A 19,596-nucleotide genomic window follows, 5' to 3' on the forward strand; every position below is an offset into this window, starting at 1 on the left:
GTCAGGACATGGTATCTGGACGACATCACACAACCGCACATATATGCGGTATTATCGCCTTGTAATAAGAGCGGCCAGAGCTGACCTCCTTCCTGGGACTTGCGGTTTTTAGAATATGGCATCTTTGTGAAGAAACGCCCCAGTAATGGCAACTCTGGACAGGAGAAGTCTTGCACAATTCCACCATGACGCTCATTTTCGGTGATACTACTTTAAGGACCACCAGTGTTCCCCTCTGTTCATATAGTGCCCATGCCGTAGAGAAGGGTGCAGGTTCTCTTTTGGAGACGTATCCTGCCATGTCTGATAACACTCTTTCGGAGGATTGTCATCGTCCATTTATCCGCGCTGCTTATGGTGACTTATTCTTAAAGGGTTTGTTTTTATGACCATATGGCACAGAAGTCCCTATTCTTACTTGCAAAATGGACAGGAATAGGACATGCTCTGTAACTTGCGGGATAGACCCACAGATGCGGACAGCACCTAGACGACATCCATGTGCTGGCCGCATTTTATTTTTTATTATTATTTTTTGCAGTCCCATAGAAATTAATGGGTCCACAATCAAACTGCAAAAAAATGCAGATTGGACATGGACCAAAAGTCATGTGCATGAGGCCTGAAGTGGCCATGTTTGCCCCCCCATACAACCCCAGTGTTCAGGGGCGGACCCACAGGGAAATTTCCCAGGCCAGGTACATGGCGATCTGATGCAGCCGCTGGGCCCTCCTGAGCTCAGCTGTATCCCGTCCTCAGTACGGTGATGTTGTCCCTGCCTTCTAGTGGCTCGTTTTGGCCCCGCCTACTTGTGTTGTCCCTGCCTTCTAGTGGCTCGTTTTGGCCCCGCCTACTTGTGTTGGCCCACCTTCTGTCAATTAGGGCTCGTCTACAACTTGGGGCCACCTTTGTTTTTTTTCCAGGGCCCCTTTAGGTTTAGGCCCCTGGCAGTGTTTGTCACTGGCTCTCCGTACATTAGCCTGTGGCGCTGACTGCTTTCTGCTGTGGCCCTCTGTATACAGCTCTTTCCTGTACAGTGCGGACCCCCAGGGCCACCATGTAGACCCATATTTGACCTCCGTGGAGTGACTGGGGGCCTTTCATCCTACATTGATTGACCTTCATTTAGACCCCGCTGCACTACTATTAGTGGGGGCTTATGGGAAGGAGCGGCGCCCCCTGTGGCCAGGTGGAGCTGCACATTAGTGGCAGTGCATACTGGGGCTGACATGCATGGTTTCCTGACTTCAGTTGTCACTCATTGCTCTTATTCTCAGACTACTACCCTCAATATGTGGAGCCCATTGAGCACAGAAGTGCAGAGTATGATGAGGGGTTTTCTGAGCCCGGAGACACAGCGGGGCCCCGGGGACCGCTGTGACATCTCTCCTGGTTGCACCTTTCCTGCCGCGTCCCTCTGGCGGCGCTCCCTCGAGCTTCCCTCCTTCCTCAGCCGCGTTCCTCTGGCGGCGCTCCCTCGAGCTTCCCTCCTTCCTCAGCCGCGTTCCTCTGGCGGCGCTCCCTCGTGCTTCCCTCCTTCTTCCTCTGGCGGCGCTCCCTCGTGCTTCCCTCCTTCTTCCTCTGGCGGCGCTCCCTCTTGCTTCCCTCCTTCTTCCTCAGCCGCCTCCCGTCCGTCCTCCGCCCTTCTCGCTCTTGCCCATTATAAAGAACCTCTTTCTAAATATCAATTAACTGAAAGCTGTAATAAAAAGGTTCCTTTGTGAATCCGGCGCGGCGCTGAGTTATAAGGAAATCTTTTATGTGGCGCTTTTTTTCCTTTTATTTCCTTGAAAACACTTAGTACCAGACCTGTTACACCCGAGCGGTGGCGTTCACTTATCCGGCAGGCGCAGGGTTAAGCCGGCGGCGGCAGCATGAGGTTACCGGGCACCGAGGTGAAGCTTCCTGCTGGGAAGCTCATATGTGTTTTATGCGCCCAGTTGGAGAAAGTCGGTGGAGGAAGCTGGATGACGAGGCGCCTTTATTTATGCATCGCCTCAGTCTTGTCACTTTATAGTCTCCGCATGGCCGGGGAGAGCCAAGCCAAACAGTGAGGAAGACGCTGAGACATGGTGCAACTGCAAGACATGCTGCTGTGAGGCTGACGAGACCGCATGAGACAGCCCAGGTGCGAGGCCTCCATTACACGAGGAGGTGTGTATGTGCTGATGGCGCAGATCCGTCTATTATCCGCCCCGAGAAAAGCGCCTCCCTGAAACGCGTCTCAAAGAATCTGTCGTTCAGTTTTAATTGTAATAAAACTTCCCCCAGAAAAAGAAGAGAGTGAAGCCGGACTAATGAGCGGGGGGGACACTAATGGCCGAGCAGGAAGCAAGGGCCGCTCCTATGGCAGTGATAAGTGGGGGTTACCCACAGACAATGGAGGTTATTGCAGCGGGGGGATTGAGCGTGGCGCCCCTCACTACTGAAATAAAAGTCTAAAAAATATGGCACTGACCCTGAACTCTTCCCCCAATAGTCCCAGAGGTCGCGCACCATAAAGGATGGGAGTCAGTCAGAGAGCTCCTCTCCATCACCCGCCGTCTTCATTGTCTGAGGCCTCATCATGTCCAGCAGCATCAGGGGGTCTCCACTCCAGCTGGCCCCATAGACTGCAGCTTACCTTCATTACCATGCTCATCCTAATCTACCTGCTTCATGCCAGAACTGCCAAGGGGAGTGCGGAAGAATTATCTGAGGAAAGCTGGGCGACCACCTTTTTATGAGCAGTATGGGAAAACCCCAAAAATCTCTTGGAAAAATGCATGTGAATTAAGTTATTTTTGCTGTGGATTTTGGATTCCACTGAGATGAGCCTTAAAAAACCTCCTCCTCTTTTCCTCTGCAGTTTTCCACGTGCAGTGGGCCCTTATACATCCGTGGCTCCAGATCCCGGCACATACGGATAAACAGGATATTACAGGGAATTTCTGTGACTTGTAGTTCATGTCGGCCTCACCCTAGTTTCACGTGCCGTGTGATGCGCCAACGTTAGAGGCGCTGTACTTTCTCAAAATGTAATTGAATAGAGTACGTGAAACATTGCTTCATTTAATAAATCTGCCTGCATCAACCTAAAAGAAAGCTGTAAAGTCATGGCCACCAGGGGTCCACTGCGTGTTGTCAAGAGCCGTCCCTAGTAACAGACTCTGAGGGTGTGGGTTCGTGCCAGAGCTAGCGGAGACCCCGACCCTGATGGAAGAACTGCTTCTCAATTCACAGGCGCCTCCTTCCTTTCCATAAGGGGGCATTCACACGACCATATAAATGGATCCGCATCCGTTCCACAATTTTGCAGAACGGGTGCGGACCCATTCATTTCAACGAGGCCGCAAAAGATGAGGACAGCACACCATGTGCTGTCCGTATCCGTTGTTCTATTCCGTGGCCTCTCAAAAAATATGGAGCATGTCCTATTCTTGTCCACAGTTGCCGGACATGTGTGAACCGCAAAACACGGTCGTGTGAATGCACCCTTAGGCCTCATGCACACGACCGTTATTCGTTATTTTCTGCGGACCCATTGACTTTCAATGGGTCCGTTGAAAACTCTGCTAATGCACCGTTTGTCATCCGCATCCATGGTTCCAGTCCGTCGAAAAAATATAACCTATTATTTTTGCGGAAAACGGTTCGCGGACCCATTCAAGTCAATGGGACCGCTAAAAAACACGGAGGCACACAAGATTGTCGTCTGTGAGTCCGCGTCCGTTTTTTTTCCAATCATTTGCATGGCAAACCTGTCTTAGATTTTTTTTTACTTTCCTTCATGTCTGGTGATCCTCCAAAAATAAAGGAAGACACACGGAAACAAAAACAGAACAACGTAACCCCATTTTGCAGAACGGAACACAACAACGGTCGTGTGCATGAGGCCTTAGTGTGATTTATCCCCTCTGTGAGCTCTGGAGCTGAAAACATAGTGGGAAGTACAGGAAATACAGTACTGGCACAAGGGAGACGCCTCCTGATTCTGAGTGAAATGCATCTAGCTGTGCAGCTGAAAGAGGGAATAATATGGCTGAAAAACATTAGGGAAGCCCAAACATAACGGTTATGATTGTATCCAGAAGCACAGCCATTAAGCAAACTTTTTTGAGAACTCTGGTACGCTTTTAGAAGAGCGTGCACATCTCAGCGCTGCCTCTTTCCTCCTGCAGAATCTTTTAACACGTTCTCGCCATTGTGTTTGGCTGACCACAGGGACTGTCTATGTCTGTACACAGGACTGCTGCAGGGAGCTCCTGACCCTCACGCCGATCAGACGAGTCCGGTTATTACAGGCGTGTGTCACTCATGGCTCTTGTGTGCCTTTAAGCTTTTAATTACACTGTGGCTTTGTGACGCCGTTCGCTAATTGCCGGTATCCACTAATGTCTTTGGCGCACCCCTGATGGGCCGTGTCAGAGCTGAGGGTTTGCTCTTGTGGTTCCTTGTCCTATAACTCCTGATTGAGTCGCAGTGAAGGTTGAAGGGGTTAATGGGATGAAGGCAGCAGAGGTTCACATCAGCAAAGAGGTCACCAGTTTTTCATTTTAAAGAGGGTCTGTCCCTATGATTCTGGCTGGTCTGTTCCATGTGCGCTCGGCAGCTGAAGGCATCCGTGTTGGTCCCGTGTTCACATTTGCCCGCATTGCTGAGAAAAAAAACGAAGGTTTGATATATGAAAATAAGCCTCTAGGAGCAATGGGGGCGTTGCTGTTGCACCTAGAGGCTCTGCTCTCTCTGCAATTGCAGTTCCCTCTGCACTTGGACAAGACCTATCGAAGTGCAGAGAGAGCAGAGCCTCTAGGTGCAACAGCAACGCCCCCATTGCTCCTAGAGACTTTTTAAATAATGTATATATCTCAAACCTTCGTTTTTCTCAGCAATGCGGGGAATGTGAACACTGGACCAACACGGATGCCCTGTAAACCTTCTGAATCTACAGTGTGCAGCCACCATAGTGACCACGTACATCAGACTCCACCTGCAATCCTATATGCCACACTAGAATCTGAATATCATGTCTGAGAGGTAGTCACAGCCCCGCCCCCTGCTGATGACATCACTGATATGACCTGAGATCCACACACCTTATACTATTACTGCTGACCACCTGGGAGGTAGTCGCAGCCCCCGGAGTAGTTGTATGTGTAGTGGATGCAGTCGGGTTTGTCGTCGCTGTGCTGGGGGCATCTTCTAGTCTGTTGTACATGGACCCCCTCGGGAGCGTTGTGGTGCGGTGGACTGACTCCATGTTGTCTCTCTCTCCACTTTTGCGTTCTTTTTGCGCTCTGTCTCATGTAGCTCTGAGCGCCCTGAGGTGTCTCGTGTAGATAGTTTGCCCCAGGTGTAAGCCCCGTCGCACCCCTCCTGCCCAGAGAGGGGCACCAGTGACCTCCATGCTGGAGTGTATGAGGCGTCTCGTGTAGGAAGCCTCCTGGATAACGGCAGTGATGAGGCGTGGAGCTGGCAGCAGCGCATTTATCATTTCTTTCTGTGTTTTGTTGACAGGACTCCGTCTCGCGCCATGCAACCTCAGGACCCTCTGCTACTCTCCTGCATCCTGCTAAGTTTTTACTCCACTGTCGCAAAGGATATTACTCCACCACCAACCCCCCGCGTGCAGCTCTCCTTCCGAGGTAAGACGACAACTATTCCAGCAACTGAGGGGTTAATCCTCCATTTGTAATGATCATTTCTCAGCCGCTCTGCGGGAGTTGTTCCGGGAGGATCGAGGGGAGAGGGGCGATTATGGGAGGGAGGGTCAGCGCAATCAATGCAGGTTATGAAATCAGGAGAGAGACCTGTCTGTCATGTAGTGTGCGGCTCGGCGTTAACACCTTGTGTGCCGGCCAGGGGTGTTCAGATGCAGGTTTATAGATGAGCTCTGATTTTCTGCATATAGATCCCTTTTTTTTTTTTCTACTAAATCGTAATTTGTGGAGCCAGCAGTTACCAAACGAGTAATCCTCGCGGTCCGGAGGTTCTTACCGAGCATTAAGGCGATATTTACACGCGGCAGATGAAAACGTCTGCAGATCCATGTATCGCAGTGGGGTTGTTTCTGCAGCATGGACTTCTACATATCAGTCGCAGAAATTTCTGCCGCAATCCACCGCATGAGCGGAGACTATAACCAGTCACAGCACTTCAGTCATGGTGGCTGGAAATGACACTTTCTTAAATACTGCCCCCAAACAGTGAAAATCTCCCCCCTCGCTGCTTCAGTATGAGGGTCTCTGTCCACCAAATTCTAATGAATCGCGGCGGTCACCCATACAAGATGGGAGCGCCAGCACTGCAGAATACTTGGATCTGATGTCTCTGCAGACGCGCAGCAACACGTGGGGTAAGCATGTCCAATCACGAAGCATGCCCATATCATTGACAGCGACCTCTCTTCATGGTACAAGAAGCTAAAATGGCACTGGATTGCTGTAGTGGCCGCCCCCCTGTGTGCGTGGCGCCCGTGGTCTGTCCCTGTGACTCGTCTTGCTCCGTCTTCTCACTTTATAGTTAATCCGTTTGCTCTATTGTACATTTCTGCTGCTTCTGTGCACCTCCCATTATATGAATGGGGCGCCTGTAATATGAATTGGGGGTCTCCTGCCTGTCGGCTTCCTGCATATCCCCCCCCGCTCACTCGTCTTCCAGCATGCTCTTCCCCCCCCCCCCCCTCCTGTAATGACTAATGACTGAGTGTAGGGGGTCCCCTGACAGCCGCGGTACAAGCAGGTATAATTATCTGCCAATCTTGGGGCTTTCTCTTTCCCTCTAAGAGCTGCTTGTGGCTCACCAGCCTCCCCAACCTGATATTAGTCAAATGAAGTCCTAGCGAAGCCCCCCTCCCAGCTCGCGCGCCGTCTCTTCCCTGAGCTTTTCCACATTTGCATCTGCAGCGTTCAGTCCAGGTAAATGACTTGGATTCCTACAAGCGTCTCTTCATCTCTCGGCTGGAGACGGTTACTGGAATCTGTGTATTGGAGCAGCTATTATAGGCCGGTGCGGTTCGCCGGGTAATATCGCAGCTCGTTAATGGAGGTTGTGCATTATACATGTATTTATATCCGTATGTATGAATGTATATCCTGGCAGTGGTCGACCTCTCGCACAAACTGCGCTCCACCCCACAAATGTTTCTGTTCTGTTCACTTGGTCCCTTTCCAAAATTCCTTTTAACTCCCCATCTCCTTCAGATTATTTGATTCCAGAACCTCCTTCTTCCCGCTGCCTCACCATCGCCAGCCCCCCCCCCCCCCCCTGAATCGTGCCGCGGTTTCCTCCCTCCTGCGCTCTACCTATCCCCAATCCCCCCCCCCTTCCCGTCCATGGCGGCTTGTTACTCCTGGGGGGGACTTTGTGTGCATGTGTTAGATCCACAGGTAAATCCTCTGCGCGTCCCCAGGTAACGCTCCGCGTACGGCACTGCTGGGTGTGATATTCCTGGGGGTAATCCCAGGCATATGGCTGAATTGAGTTAATTCTATGCATATGCTGTAATATCCCTTTAGGAAATGATGCACATATGTTGTCATCTTCTTAGAAGTAAAGGCTCCACACGTGGTGTGGTAATGCTGGGATACTGCTCCGGGATGCCTCTGCTAATACTCTGCATGTGGTGTCGGCTGTGCCAGCGGAGGAGTGGGCTTAGCAGGAAGGCTTCACATGTGCTGCAGTAATAGGATGCATATGCACGCTCTCCCCCTGGAAAGCCTGTGTGAGCGGCTGCACCAGGTCTTCCAGGTTGTGCTTCCTAAATCCGTGTGGAGTTTGCTCCTTTGTCTCCTCTCCGCCATCACAGTATATTGGCCCCTCTCATATTCACACCTCGCCTCATGAGACGACCTGGGGGCCAGCGTTCAGCATGAATCCTACAAGAACTGCAATCCTCCATTTTTCTTCTCCAGTGTTTCGCCGCTTCGCTCTTCATTTCCACAAAGCGGCGTCATGGGGAGACCTTCTCTGCGATTGTCCTCTCACAAGGGTGGAGTTACACTTTAGGTTTGCCCACTCACCAGCGTGTGCCCGTGTTCTGCAGGGGGAAAGGGTCGATTTTACCCAAAGAAAATAATGACTTTTATAGACCTAAAACTGGATGGGATTTTTTTTTATAATCCAGTCAGATTTATCCGTTCTGTGTCTGGTTATGATATAGTTCTGTCTTCTGCTGTACAATGTCACTTTTTGACTCCATATTTAGTTTAGAGGAGTTTGGTTCCATTTCCCAGCCGGAGCCGCTGCTGTTGTAGAAGGTGGGTGTGTGGCCCTTGCTGCGTTTGAGAGCTTGCTTCAGGGTTGGGTGCCCTGCGTAGTCAGGTAGCGCTCCCTCCGACGTCCCGGCGAGGCTTTATTGACTATAAACACTGTAATGTCATTTACATGTTAATTATCTCCTGAGCATTACAAGGCCATAATTAGAAGCTAATTGACACAGACAGGATGGTAATGGGTTTTCCTGGCACACTGATTTCCTATGGGTACCAGCAGGATGAGCAGCGCTTGTTAACCAGTTCACGTCAGAAGCTGCGTAACCCCTTAACCCTTCAGTGTCAAGGTCATTGCAAAGCTGTCGGGACTGTGCAAGATCCAGATGACTTTGTAGATTTCTTTGTCATTTTAGAAAACGGGAAAGAATCTTTGTATATTTGGAATTATTTACACTGGGTAGCATCGACGTCCTCATCGGAATGGCGGACTTGTACGCTACGTGATGTGGGCGCTGACAATGAAGGCAATTTTAAACCAATCCGTTAAATATCTTCACCAATAAAACCAATCCCAGGCAGCTATTTAGCACCGTAGGCCATGGCTACCGATGACCACACTTTCCGGTTGGATTATTAACATTTGTGGTCATGGCTAGCTGTTAATGGAGGGTGAGACGGCAGGAGAGACTAGGAATGTGGAGGATCCTGCAGAAATGTTCAGGCTGGATGATGCTGCTGATCTATATTCGGAGGGGGCGCGGACGTCCTCTTTATTGCCGGACCGGACATGATCTGTGTAATAAATAGCACAGATACTTAACAAGCTGCTATTTGTCAGCACTCCTGGTTTTGTGCCCTGGGTGGATTAGCACCTGGAAGAGGTCGGAGGTCACAATTTGGCTTTATCTGACGTCCATCATCCTTCTTAATCCCCATGCGCTGGTCCATTGCTCATTTAAAGGCAGAGGTGGGAGTGACAGCTGCCAATCACCCTCCAGCCCATCAGTCCCTCACCATTGTGTCACATCAAAGGGGCGAGCTGTGAGGAAGGGTTAAGTGAGTGGGTGTCACCCATCTGTCAGCCTCTGTCACCCACATTATGGCCAGGCTTGGAGCAAAGGTGGGACACTGTGTCTCAGTGAATGACCCCCCCCTCAATGGAGGCCCTGCAGGTCACAAGTGATGAAGTGGTAGCTAATCTTCTTTAGAATAAAATTAGCATTTGACTCCGGCTGTGAGGGGACATCGCTCTGATGTATTATCTGCCGCTTCAATGCCCAGAGGCCGCCGCACAAACATCCCCTATAGTGGGCAAAGAAAAGGATGGCGAAAGACACAAAGGGAAATGCAAAGCGAGGGAATTATTCATGTGCTGTGCGGGTCCGGCTCTGAGACGCCTCCCTCTGGTGTGTGCAGAACAACACCTTACATACGGTGTATACCGCCCTATATGTAAGGATAAATAAATGTAAGAATGCAGTTGTAGTGGTGACGCACACCCCCATGTGTGTCGCAGTCGTAGCAGGGATTCCCCCACGTCAGGGTTGTATCATGGTTGCAGCTGTGACTGACCCCTGTAAGAAGTGGGGTGTAATGTGACGACGCCTGAGCACATTCGCAGCCCTGCAAATACTGATCCAGTAAGTGAAATTTCATCTGGGCCCGGGGTCTCGGTGCGCGGCAGTGGATAAATGATGATGTTTATCCAGCGTTCTTGCCTAGGACCAGGCTCCCTCTCCTGCTGTGTGAGGTCACATTGCTGGGATGCAGAATGTCGGCGAGCGGGGCCCCAGACATGGCCGGATTCCTCAGCAAGGCTCTAATTCCTTTAAATGTCCCTCATCTAGTTTGTGCATATAAACTGGAAAAATGATCAAAATGGCAGTAAAAAGAATTGCAATGAAAACTGAAATAAACTACAACTACTAAAAGCTGGAGACGCCTCCTGCTCAGCAGTGTGGACAACTGTGTGACCGCCCTGCAGGAGGACCCAGAGATCGGCAAAAACGAGCAGAGATCTCTGGGGAATGAGCGACCTGCATCTTACAGGTCACCACCATGTACAGGCGACTGGTATGGCTGCTGACCCGGTGACCGCGAGCCTCTGCCGTCTCCATCTTCGGTTGTAGAGCTGATTTTCTGGCTTCATTTTTGTGCTGCACACTTCTCGTCTCCTCTCGCTGAGCTCATTATCTGTGAGTTTACCCTGAAAAGATAATTACCTGCCAGGAGGGATTGTGTTTGTGTGTGCGAGGAAGCGTGAGTGTGTTAATCTGTGTGACGGAGCCCGCGCCTGCTGCTGGGAAGCACGTGCCCATGTACATGCATGTCTCTCTGCACGCCTCGCTTCTCGCGTGTCCGTCTGCACGCCTCACGTGTCCGTCTGCACGCCTCGCTTCTCGCGTGTCCGTCTGCAGTTTTTTATGGAGGTGGTCAGGAGATCTGTACTGTGCACAAACAGTGAAGACTGGCCCTGAAATCATGTTGCTCACACATCTTGCGCAGAAATGGAACCAAACTAGGACTAATAAAACTGCCCACACAGAACTGTAGCTGGCCCCTTTTCTTTCTCGGCTCCTTTGGTGACCTCCTCCTTCTCCCAGCTCAAGATTGCACCGCTCTTGCTCCTAGTTCCCGCCACGGCTCCTCCTGTCGCTCCCGCTTCCCCTGGCACGGGATTCTGTGCTGATAGAGAACGGCAGCATCACACGGTCCAATGATGTCATGGCCATTTTTAAATGAAAGTGTAAATCATTCTTGGGTCCGGATCCCAGACTAGAGCAGTGGGGGGGTCTCCTGTGGGTCCTGGCTCTTGTGGTGGACGTATCCCTGAAGTGTCCTTGTGATTGTCCTGGTGACCACACGCAGCTCTCATTTCCTGCACTTGAGGAGTAAGGTGTGGCGGATGCGGCACTTCCCGCGGTACCGCCCGATCCGCAGAACCCACTCAGGATTTCCTTTAGGGAATAAACGTGGATCACTGATTCATCCCCCCTGTAAATGCAGCAAATGCTGGAAGGAAATCTATAATATCTGTCCCCATGTATCTAATCCAGTGTGATACTGTCTGCCGAGCCGCTGTATCTAATCCTGTGTGATACAGTCTGCTGAGCGGTAGCTTCCTGTGGATCGGGGGTGGGTGTTGTCGGAGGGTCAGGTAGCTGTGTCCTGTGAGGGCGGCGTGGTGCTGCCTCCGGTGGCCGCTCAGGGTGATGCGGGTTGGGCTGGTGACTTCCTGAAGGTCTCCGGGGTCACTGACCTGCTCCTGCTGTTGTCCTCTTACATGGATTAACCCAGGGATTAGCGCCTTCTGATCCAACCTACATAATAGGGACCCTCAGAACAACCCTCCAAATCTCCTTATCCGAGGGATGTCTGTAAGGATCTGGTCTGTGGAGACGGATGCCCCGGGGAGGGCAGATTGTCTGTCTACAGAATTACCCCATAGGCCGAGCTTCTGCATGTGAACCAGATGAAACCGATCATAGACCAACTCCGAACTGGCTCCAGGGTGCAGGGCCCCCAGTAATATAAGGGTTACAGCGGTTGGACTGGCAGCCCTTCCGCCATTGGCCTCCAGTGTAATGCCTCAGTCACACGTCAGTGTTCGGTCAGTGATTTTGAGCCATATTCAGGTGCTGCTCTGAACACCGAACAGGGGCAGATCTCTCCCGTATTCCTGATGTCTGTGGAGGCTCCAGTCCTGGTTTTGGCTCATGATCAGTGATGGAAATCACTGACCGAACACTGATGTGTAAATGAGGCTTAAAGGGAACCAGTCACCGGGATTTTGTGTATAGAGCTGAGGACATGGGCTGTTAGATGGCCGCTAGCACATCTGCAATACCCAGTCCCCATAGCTCTGTGTGCTTTTATTGTGTCAAAAAAACAATTTAATAGATATGTAAATGAGGCAAGTAAGAAGGCCAAGGATCGGTTACTAACCTTTCCGAAGCCCAGCACCGCCTGCATCCTCCGCATCTCCTCCTTGTTCCCCGACTTCACAAAGCTAGGGCGCCGTAATCTCGTGATGCACGTGCGCAGTGTCGGCATAGTGTTCCTTCCCTGTGCTGGCATCAGCCTCGGGGAACGAACTGCGCATGCGCTAGCTCGTGCATCGCGAGATTACGGCGCCCTAGATTTGTGAAGTCTGGGAGCAAAAAGGTAATGTGCAGGATGCGTGCGGTGCTGGGCTCCGGAAATGTTAGTAACGGCTCCTTGGGCTTCTTACTTGCCTCATTTACATATCTATAAAATCGTTGTTTTTTACACAATAAAAGCACACAGAGCTATGGGGACTGGGTATTACGGATGTGCTAGCGGCCATCTAGCAGCCCATTATCCTCAGCTCTGTACACAAAATCACGGTGACAGGTTCCCTTTAACTTGCACAGTATAAAGTGGCGCCATAACCCGGGGCCTGTGATGATGATTTATTTCTTCTGTAATATACAGGAAATATAGAAGGCTTGGTGCGGGCAGCGTCCCGCTCAGGACTCGGCGACGTCTCTCCTTCCTCTTCAGCTTCCGATCGGCCACAGTTTACAGGAAATGTCACATTCCCAGAGAATGCTTTTTCCTCAGTCTGTGCAGACACGTGCCATAGACATACAGTATCTCCCAATAGTGAGTGCACCCCTATATACAGTATCTCCCAATAGTGAGTGCACCCCTATATACAGTATCTCCCAATAGTGAGTGCACCCCTATATACAGTATCTCCCAATAGTGAGTGCACCCCTATATACAGTATCTCTCACATGTCAGTGCACCCCTGACATTTTTGTAAATGTCTCTTATATCTCTTCCTGGCACAGCACTGACGATCTGACCCTGTGATACGATGTACAGTAGTCAGTGCGCAGCTTGTATAACGGTGCAAATTGGGCGCCATTAATGTTTAAACCGCTGGCATCAATAGTGCGGACAGCCCTAAGTGACAACGGCCAAACTGTGCCCAGAGTGTCCGTATTGTGTGTGGCCGCCATTATTTCCCAGCACGGCCTGAACTCTCTTGGACATGGAGGTGACTGGATCTTCGCAGGTTCCACTGGGATCCTCTTCCTCCTCCATGACGACATCACGGATCTGGTGGACGTTACAGACTGCGCTCCTCCACCTCCCGTCTGAGGAGGCCCCACAGATGCTCCATAGGTTTAGGTCTGGAGCCGATTCTTTACAAGGCAGTGGTCCTCTTGGAGGTGTTTGGGGTCCCTCTCATGTTGGATACTGCCCTGCGGCCATCTTTATGTAGAGCAATGATCCTTTGCTTCAGATCCTCTGAGAGTTCTTGGCCGTGAGGAGCCATGCTGAACGTCCAGTGCGCGAGCGATAACGCCAAATGTCCGCACCTGCCCCCCCTTCACACCTGCCCCCCCTTCACACCTAAGACCTTGTAACTAACGAGTCACAGGACACCGGGAGGAAAATGGCTGATCGGGCACAATTTGGCCGTTCTCACTTAGGGGTGTCCTCGCTTTTGTCAGTGGTTTAGACGTTATTGGCGATGTGTGGAGATATTTTGAGGACACGCCCAATTTACACCGTTATACAAGCCGTCCACTGACTACTGTACATTGTATCACAGGGTCAGATCTTCTGTGCTGTCAGATGAGGAGAAAATATTTACAGAAATGTGAGGGGTGTACTGACTTCTGAGAGATACTGTATATAGGGGTGCACTCACTATTGGGACATACTGTATATAGGGGTGCACTCACTATTGGGACATACTGTATATAGGGGTGCACTCACTATTGGGACATACTGTATATAGGGGTGCACTCACTATTGGGACATGCTGTATATAGGGGTGCACTCACTATTGGGAGATGCTGTATGTATTGAGCCATAACCTCTACACTATGGCACGCATCTGCACAGACTGAGGAAAAAACATTCTCACTTTTTGTGAGATACTGTAGTTCTTCCTTTACACCTATGGCCACTGAGCAGTTTTTAATACATCTCTCCCCAGGCTGTTGATTGTGAATTGCATAGACATACTGATAGGGAACATAGATTGTGAGCTCCACCAGGGACAGCATGATGAGAATGTCTGTACAGCGCTGTGGAATATGTCAGTGATATATAAGGGATGAGAATGTCTGTACAGCGCTGTGGAATATGTCAGTGATATATAAGGGATGAGAATGTCTGTACAGCGCTGTGGAATATGTCAGTGATATATAAGGGATGAGAATGTCTGTACAGCGCTGTGTAATATGTCAGTGATATATAAGTGATGAGATGGTCTGTACAGCGCTGTGGAATATGTCAGTGATATATAAGTGATGAGAATGTCTGTACAGCGCTGTGGAATATGTCAGTGATATATAAGTGATGAGAATGTCTGTACAGCGCTGTGGAATATGTCAGTGATATATAAGGGATGAGAATGTCTGTACAGCGCTGTGGAATATGTCAGTGATATATAAGGGATGAGAATGTCTGTACAGCGCTGTGTAATATGTCAGTGATATATAAGTGATGAGAATGTCTGTACAGCGCTGTGGAATATGTCAGTGATATATAAGTGATGAGAATGTCTGTACAGCGCTGTGGAATATGTCAGTGATATATAAGTGATGAGATGGTCTGTACAGCGCTGTGGAATATGTCAGTGATATATAAGTGATGAGAATGTCTGTACAGCGCTGTGGAATATGTCAGTGATATATAAGTGATGAGAATGTCTGTACAGCGCTGTGGAATATGTCAGTGATATATAAGTGATGAGATGGTCTGTACAGCGCTGTGGAATATGTCAGTGATATATAAGTGATGAGAATGTCTGTACAGCGCTGTGGAATATGTCAGTGATATATAAGTGATGAGAATGTCTGTACAGCGCTGTGGAATATGTCAGTGATATATAAGGGATGGGAATGTCTGTACAGCTCTGTGGAATATGTCAGTGATATATAAGTGATGGGAATGTCTGTACAGCGCTGTGGAATATGTCAGTGATATATAAGTGATGAGAATGTCTGTACAGCGCTGTGGAATATGTCAGTGATATATAAGGGATGAGAATGTCTGTACAGCGCTGTGGAATATGTCAGTGATATATAAGGGATGAGAATGTCTGTACAGCGCTGTGGAATATGTCAGTGATATATCAGTGATGGGAATGTCTGTACAGCGCTGTGGAATATGTCAGTGATATATAAGTGATGAGAATGTCTGTACAGCGCTGTGGAATATGTCAGTGATATATAAGGGATGGGAATGTCTGTACAGCTCTGTGGAATATGTCAGTGATATATAAGTGATGAGAATGTCTGTACAGCGCTGTGGAATATGTCAGTGATATATAAGTGATGAGAAGGTCTGTACAGCGCTGTGGAATATGTCAGTGATATATAAGTGATGGTAATGTCTGTACAGCGCTGCGGAATATGTCAGTGATATATAAGTGATGAGAATGTCTGTACAGCGCTGTGGAATATGTCAGTGATATAGAAGTGATGAGAATGTCTGTACAGCGCTGTGGAATATGTCAGTGATATATAAGTGATGAGAATGTCTGTACAGCGCTGTGGAATATGTCAGTGATATATAAGGGATGGGAATGTCTGTACAGCGCTGTGGAATATGTCAGTGATATATAAGTGATGAGAATGTCTGTACAGCGCTGTGGAATATATAACTTGTGAGCACAGAAGATGACCTCCAGCGGGCGCCTCCTTTGATTGTTGGGCTATCCTTGCCCATGATGGCGCCGTATGTTCTCTTTGCGGACAGAACGCCGATCTCCTAAACCTTTTTATAGTTTTGTTTTGGCGGTCTCTGCCATCCTCTGACTATAAGCGCAGGAGAGCGGCTCCGCTATGTCACCTCTGTCCTACCAAGGACGGCGAAGTGCAGGACCCGGCACGCTGACGTGAGGGAGGCTTAATCACTGCGCAGGGACAGCTTCTGCCCCTTTCTAATGGCCTTGGGGGGGCACTTATCATGGCTTCGGCCCCTTTCTTTAATGTTTTTGTGCGAGCCCTCTTTATAGCTGTCTGTAAAATGCGGGGGAGGCAGGAGCTGCGCGGCCCAATAAATGTAATCTAACATTCCAGCAGACGTCTCCACAGCTCCTAGCCGCCGTAGTTTCTGGTGCACAGGCCGCCATGCTCTTCGTAATAAGTTTTCCGCTTTATTTACCAGCGTGTTTTGTATTAATACGTATGTCAGAAACTCCAATCTTCATAAATGAGCCCCTTTTATGTTTCAGTTCCTTACAGTTTTGACTATCTCTGTCTCCTGTCTGTGAATGGAAGCATGAATTTGTGCCCAGAGGCTTAAAACACGTGGCAGCCTGGTCCTGCTCGTATGGCGGAGAGACTCGCTCCTGAGCTAAACGCGGTACACGTCGCTCCCCTCTCCTGCACTCCAGGCTGATGCTGCTTACCTGCACTGCTACATTGGAACAAGGGTCCCTGGATGGAAGCGGGATCGGGTTGACAGGCAGCGGAGATCTTGGACATGGGACATGTTGTAGGAGCTAGAATCGGTGCCCCCTCCTGTCTGGGGGGGGGGGGGTGCCTCCTGCGACATGTGCGCAATTTGCCGCAATCACTTTGTGTTTGGTTTTTTTGTTTGTTTCACATTTGATGGAACAACAGCTGGAAAAGCTGAAGATGAAATCCATTGTTATGTGGTCTTCCACTTACTGTAATCTACAGGGGGGGGGGGGGGGGCAGCGCACGCACAGGGCGCCGTAATTATCCAGCGAGCGGCGCATACACATGTGAATGAGGCGGTGGGCCCGCAGACCCCGCGCCATTTTTCTATCCTACTGTATGTTACCTGCTTCGCATATCATACGTTTCATAGAAATCGAAGCAGCGCAGCCGCATGTGCAAGGGAAGTGTTCAGCGCTTACACCGAGGGCCAGAATGCTTTAAAGGGCCAGACTCGTAATATGAAAGGAAGCGGTGATGAGACAGCGGTCAACCTCAGGTCCACGACAGGAGGGAGGCGTCTTCTGCTCGGAGGATTGTTACCCCGTACATCGGGCCGAGCCCATCAGCTGTCGCAGCAGGACTTGTCAGCCTCACAATTTGAATAGTGAATGTGGGAGGATGATTGGAGTGATGTGTTGTGTGACATGGCGGATTGTGAGCTCCTGAGAGCAGGGATGATGAGTGATATATTTGTGAGATTAGATTGTGAGCTCCTGGACGTTAGCCTTTCAGAGAGGATGTGATTTTCGGCAGATCCTTGTGCTGTAGTAGACTGGATCCTGGCGGCCCCTTCACCTGCCCCCTCCCCCATGTAACGTAACCTGCCAGCGCACAATACTGCTGGGATGTCCGTGTTATTCTTGGCTGCGCTGACGTAAGTGCGATGCGGCTGTAACTTTTAAGCCGTGTTTCCTTCTGCTCCTTATTAAAAATAAAATCTTTTTTTATGAATAGTCTCCTTTTTTTTTTTTGTTGGTTTCCGCTGAGCTTTGGCAGCTTCTCCAGACACGACCCCTTCCACCGGGTGTAGGGACTGGGCGGACGTGACCCCCTTCCACCGGGTGTAGGGACTGGGCGGACGTGACCCCCTTCCACCGGGTGTAGGGACTGGGCGGACGTGACCCCCCCCTTTCCCGGGTGTAGGGACTAGACGTCTGGTCACGTCCAACCTATTCCCATCTTATCGACCCTTCGTCCACTGGTCTGACCGCCCCTGTGTCTCCTGAAGCCAAATGCACATGGTGCCATTTTTCTTGAAGATTTGGCTGCTCTTTGGCGAGTAGTCGCTCTGTATCCTTGGGCAGATGTAAGATGCGGTCGTCTGCTCCACCGGGTAAAGAATCCTCGCCTGCGGCGCAGTTCACACACGACAGTTCTGTGCCTTGGATCCGTTTGTATGGCTCAGGCAGATTCCCGGTCATACATGCAGATGGGGGGATGGAAGTATCTGTGGCATATGACAAACCTTTGCGGGGACGATCTTCTGAAGACCTTGATTATTAGGGTCGTCCTGGGCTCTGCTGTTATTGGTGGGGCGAGCACCGCAGGGCGCTGTGTGATTGGGGGCTGAAATGCGACATTTCCCGTCTCCAGGTCTGCGGTTAGGATGTGTGTGTGTGATTTGTAGCAGGCCCGGCTGCCATGAATGGGGCTTGTGTTTGCGCTGCTGTGACCCCCCCAGGGAGGTTAAGGAAACACTCCGGCTGCGTGTGTGTGGTCTCCAGTGCACAATGATGACTTTGGTTAGACAGGAGTGGGGCGTGCGCCCAGGTCCAGGTGTGCCCGGACCATGGGCCTGGCGTGTTCTCTACACGTCTGTCCGGGCATACAGCAGTCACATGGACTCTTACGTGTGTGACGTCCAGCGCACGGACCGTCCTAACATTAACTCCTTAATGCCCTGATGTGAGTCTATATCAACATGCAGAGCACTGAAGCTGCCATCAATCATTGACTCTTAGACTGAAGCTCCTAGTACTTGGCAGGTACCTGTGGGGCCCCTAATACTTGGTGGGTACGTGTGGGGGCCCCTAGTACTAATAGAAGACTTGTTAGTATGCAGCAGTTACGGGGTCCGTGCCCCCTCCCAGACCTGGAATCTTCTCCGGTTCCTAATTAGTGGCTCCTGGTCTGAGCTCTGTAATTACAGCCGGGGGTCAGTGTCTGGAGGAGCTTCAAAGACCAGCGGCGGCGGCCAGCACACAGGGGTCTTCTGCCGCCTCCGACTAATCATTAATGTGTCATTTGGCCTCAGCTGCTAACGTGCGGGGCCACGAGCTGTCACATGGGAACATTCCTCCGGTGCCGGGGTGGTGGGCATTTTTCTGTGGCGTCATAGGATGCACGTATTGACAGGTTGGCACAGATGGCGCACATGGCATGATATGTCGCAGCTCTTGCTCCCTATTTTAACCGTTTTCCTTTCTTGCGTCTTGTCATGGCTGCCATATACGGAAATGTGATGCATTTGGGCCTGGTCACCACAACGCTTTCCCCTACAGTTTCCAGTCTCCCTCCCGCCAGCGCGGCACATGAAAAATTCAAGGTTGCACGAGAATGTTGCACCTTGTCCTGCTGTGGGCGCTGTACGCTCTGCTGCCGGTGGTCCTACGAGGACGCCATTGTTTGGTCAGTAGCAGACATGTCTATCTTCTGCTGTCTCCATGTACGTCTCCCCCATGTGTTTTGGAGCCTGGACCCCCTCACTTCAGACCGGCTCCCCGAGGAATCTGACCTGTTCTGCAGCCATTAACCCTTTGTCTGGTCTCTGCCGCTATCAGTTCTGCAGGGGTTAATAACCTCCGGTTCATGTTCTGGAGACCATATCGCCTCCTCTCTACTCCCCAAATGCCTGAAATTCTCCATATGTTTCCTTAACTCCAGGGTGAAATAATGGGCAATATAAAGGGCGTGAAAGCCGGGGCCATGAGAGCCCAGACGGCGGGGCC

General features: G+C 50.5%; 1 protein-coding gene across 4 annotated transcripts in view; it reads left to right on the forward strand.

The window, feature by feature from the left end:
* The window catches only part of SEMA3F (semaphorin 3F), a 59,244-nt gene that overhangs the window by 18,375 nt on the left and 21,273 nt on the right, over positions 1 to 19,596 (forward strand). For all 4 annotated transcript variants that reach the window (XM_040406896.1, XM_040406898.1, XM_040406897.1 and 1 more), the window contains exon 2: positions 5,497 to 5,624. In XM_040406896.1, coding sequence (XP_040262830.1) covers positions 5,513 to 5,624 — 112 coding nt within the window. In that variant the 5' untranslated portion in view covers positions 5,497 to 5,512. The remainder of the gene's footprint in view (positions 1 to 5,496; positions 5,625 to 19,596) is intronic.

The sequence above is a fragment of the Bufo bufo genome, chromosome 9, assembly GCF_905171765.1.
Source record: "Bufo bufo chromosome 9, aBufBuf1.1, whole genome shotgun sequence".
Classification (NCBI taxonomy): domain Eukaryota; kingdom Metazoa; phylum Chordata; class Amphibia; order Anura; family Bufonidae; genus Bufo; species Bufo bufo.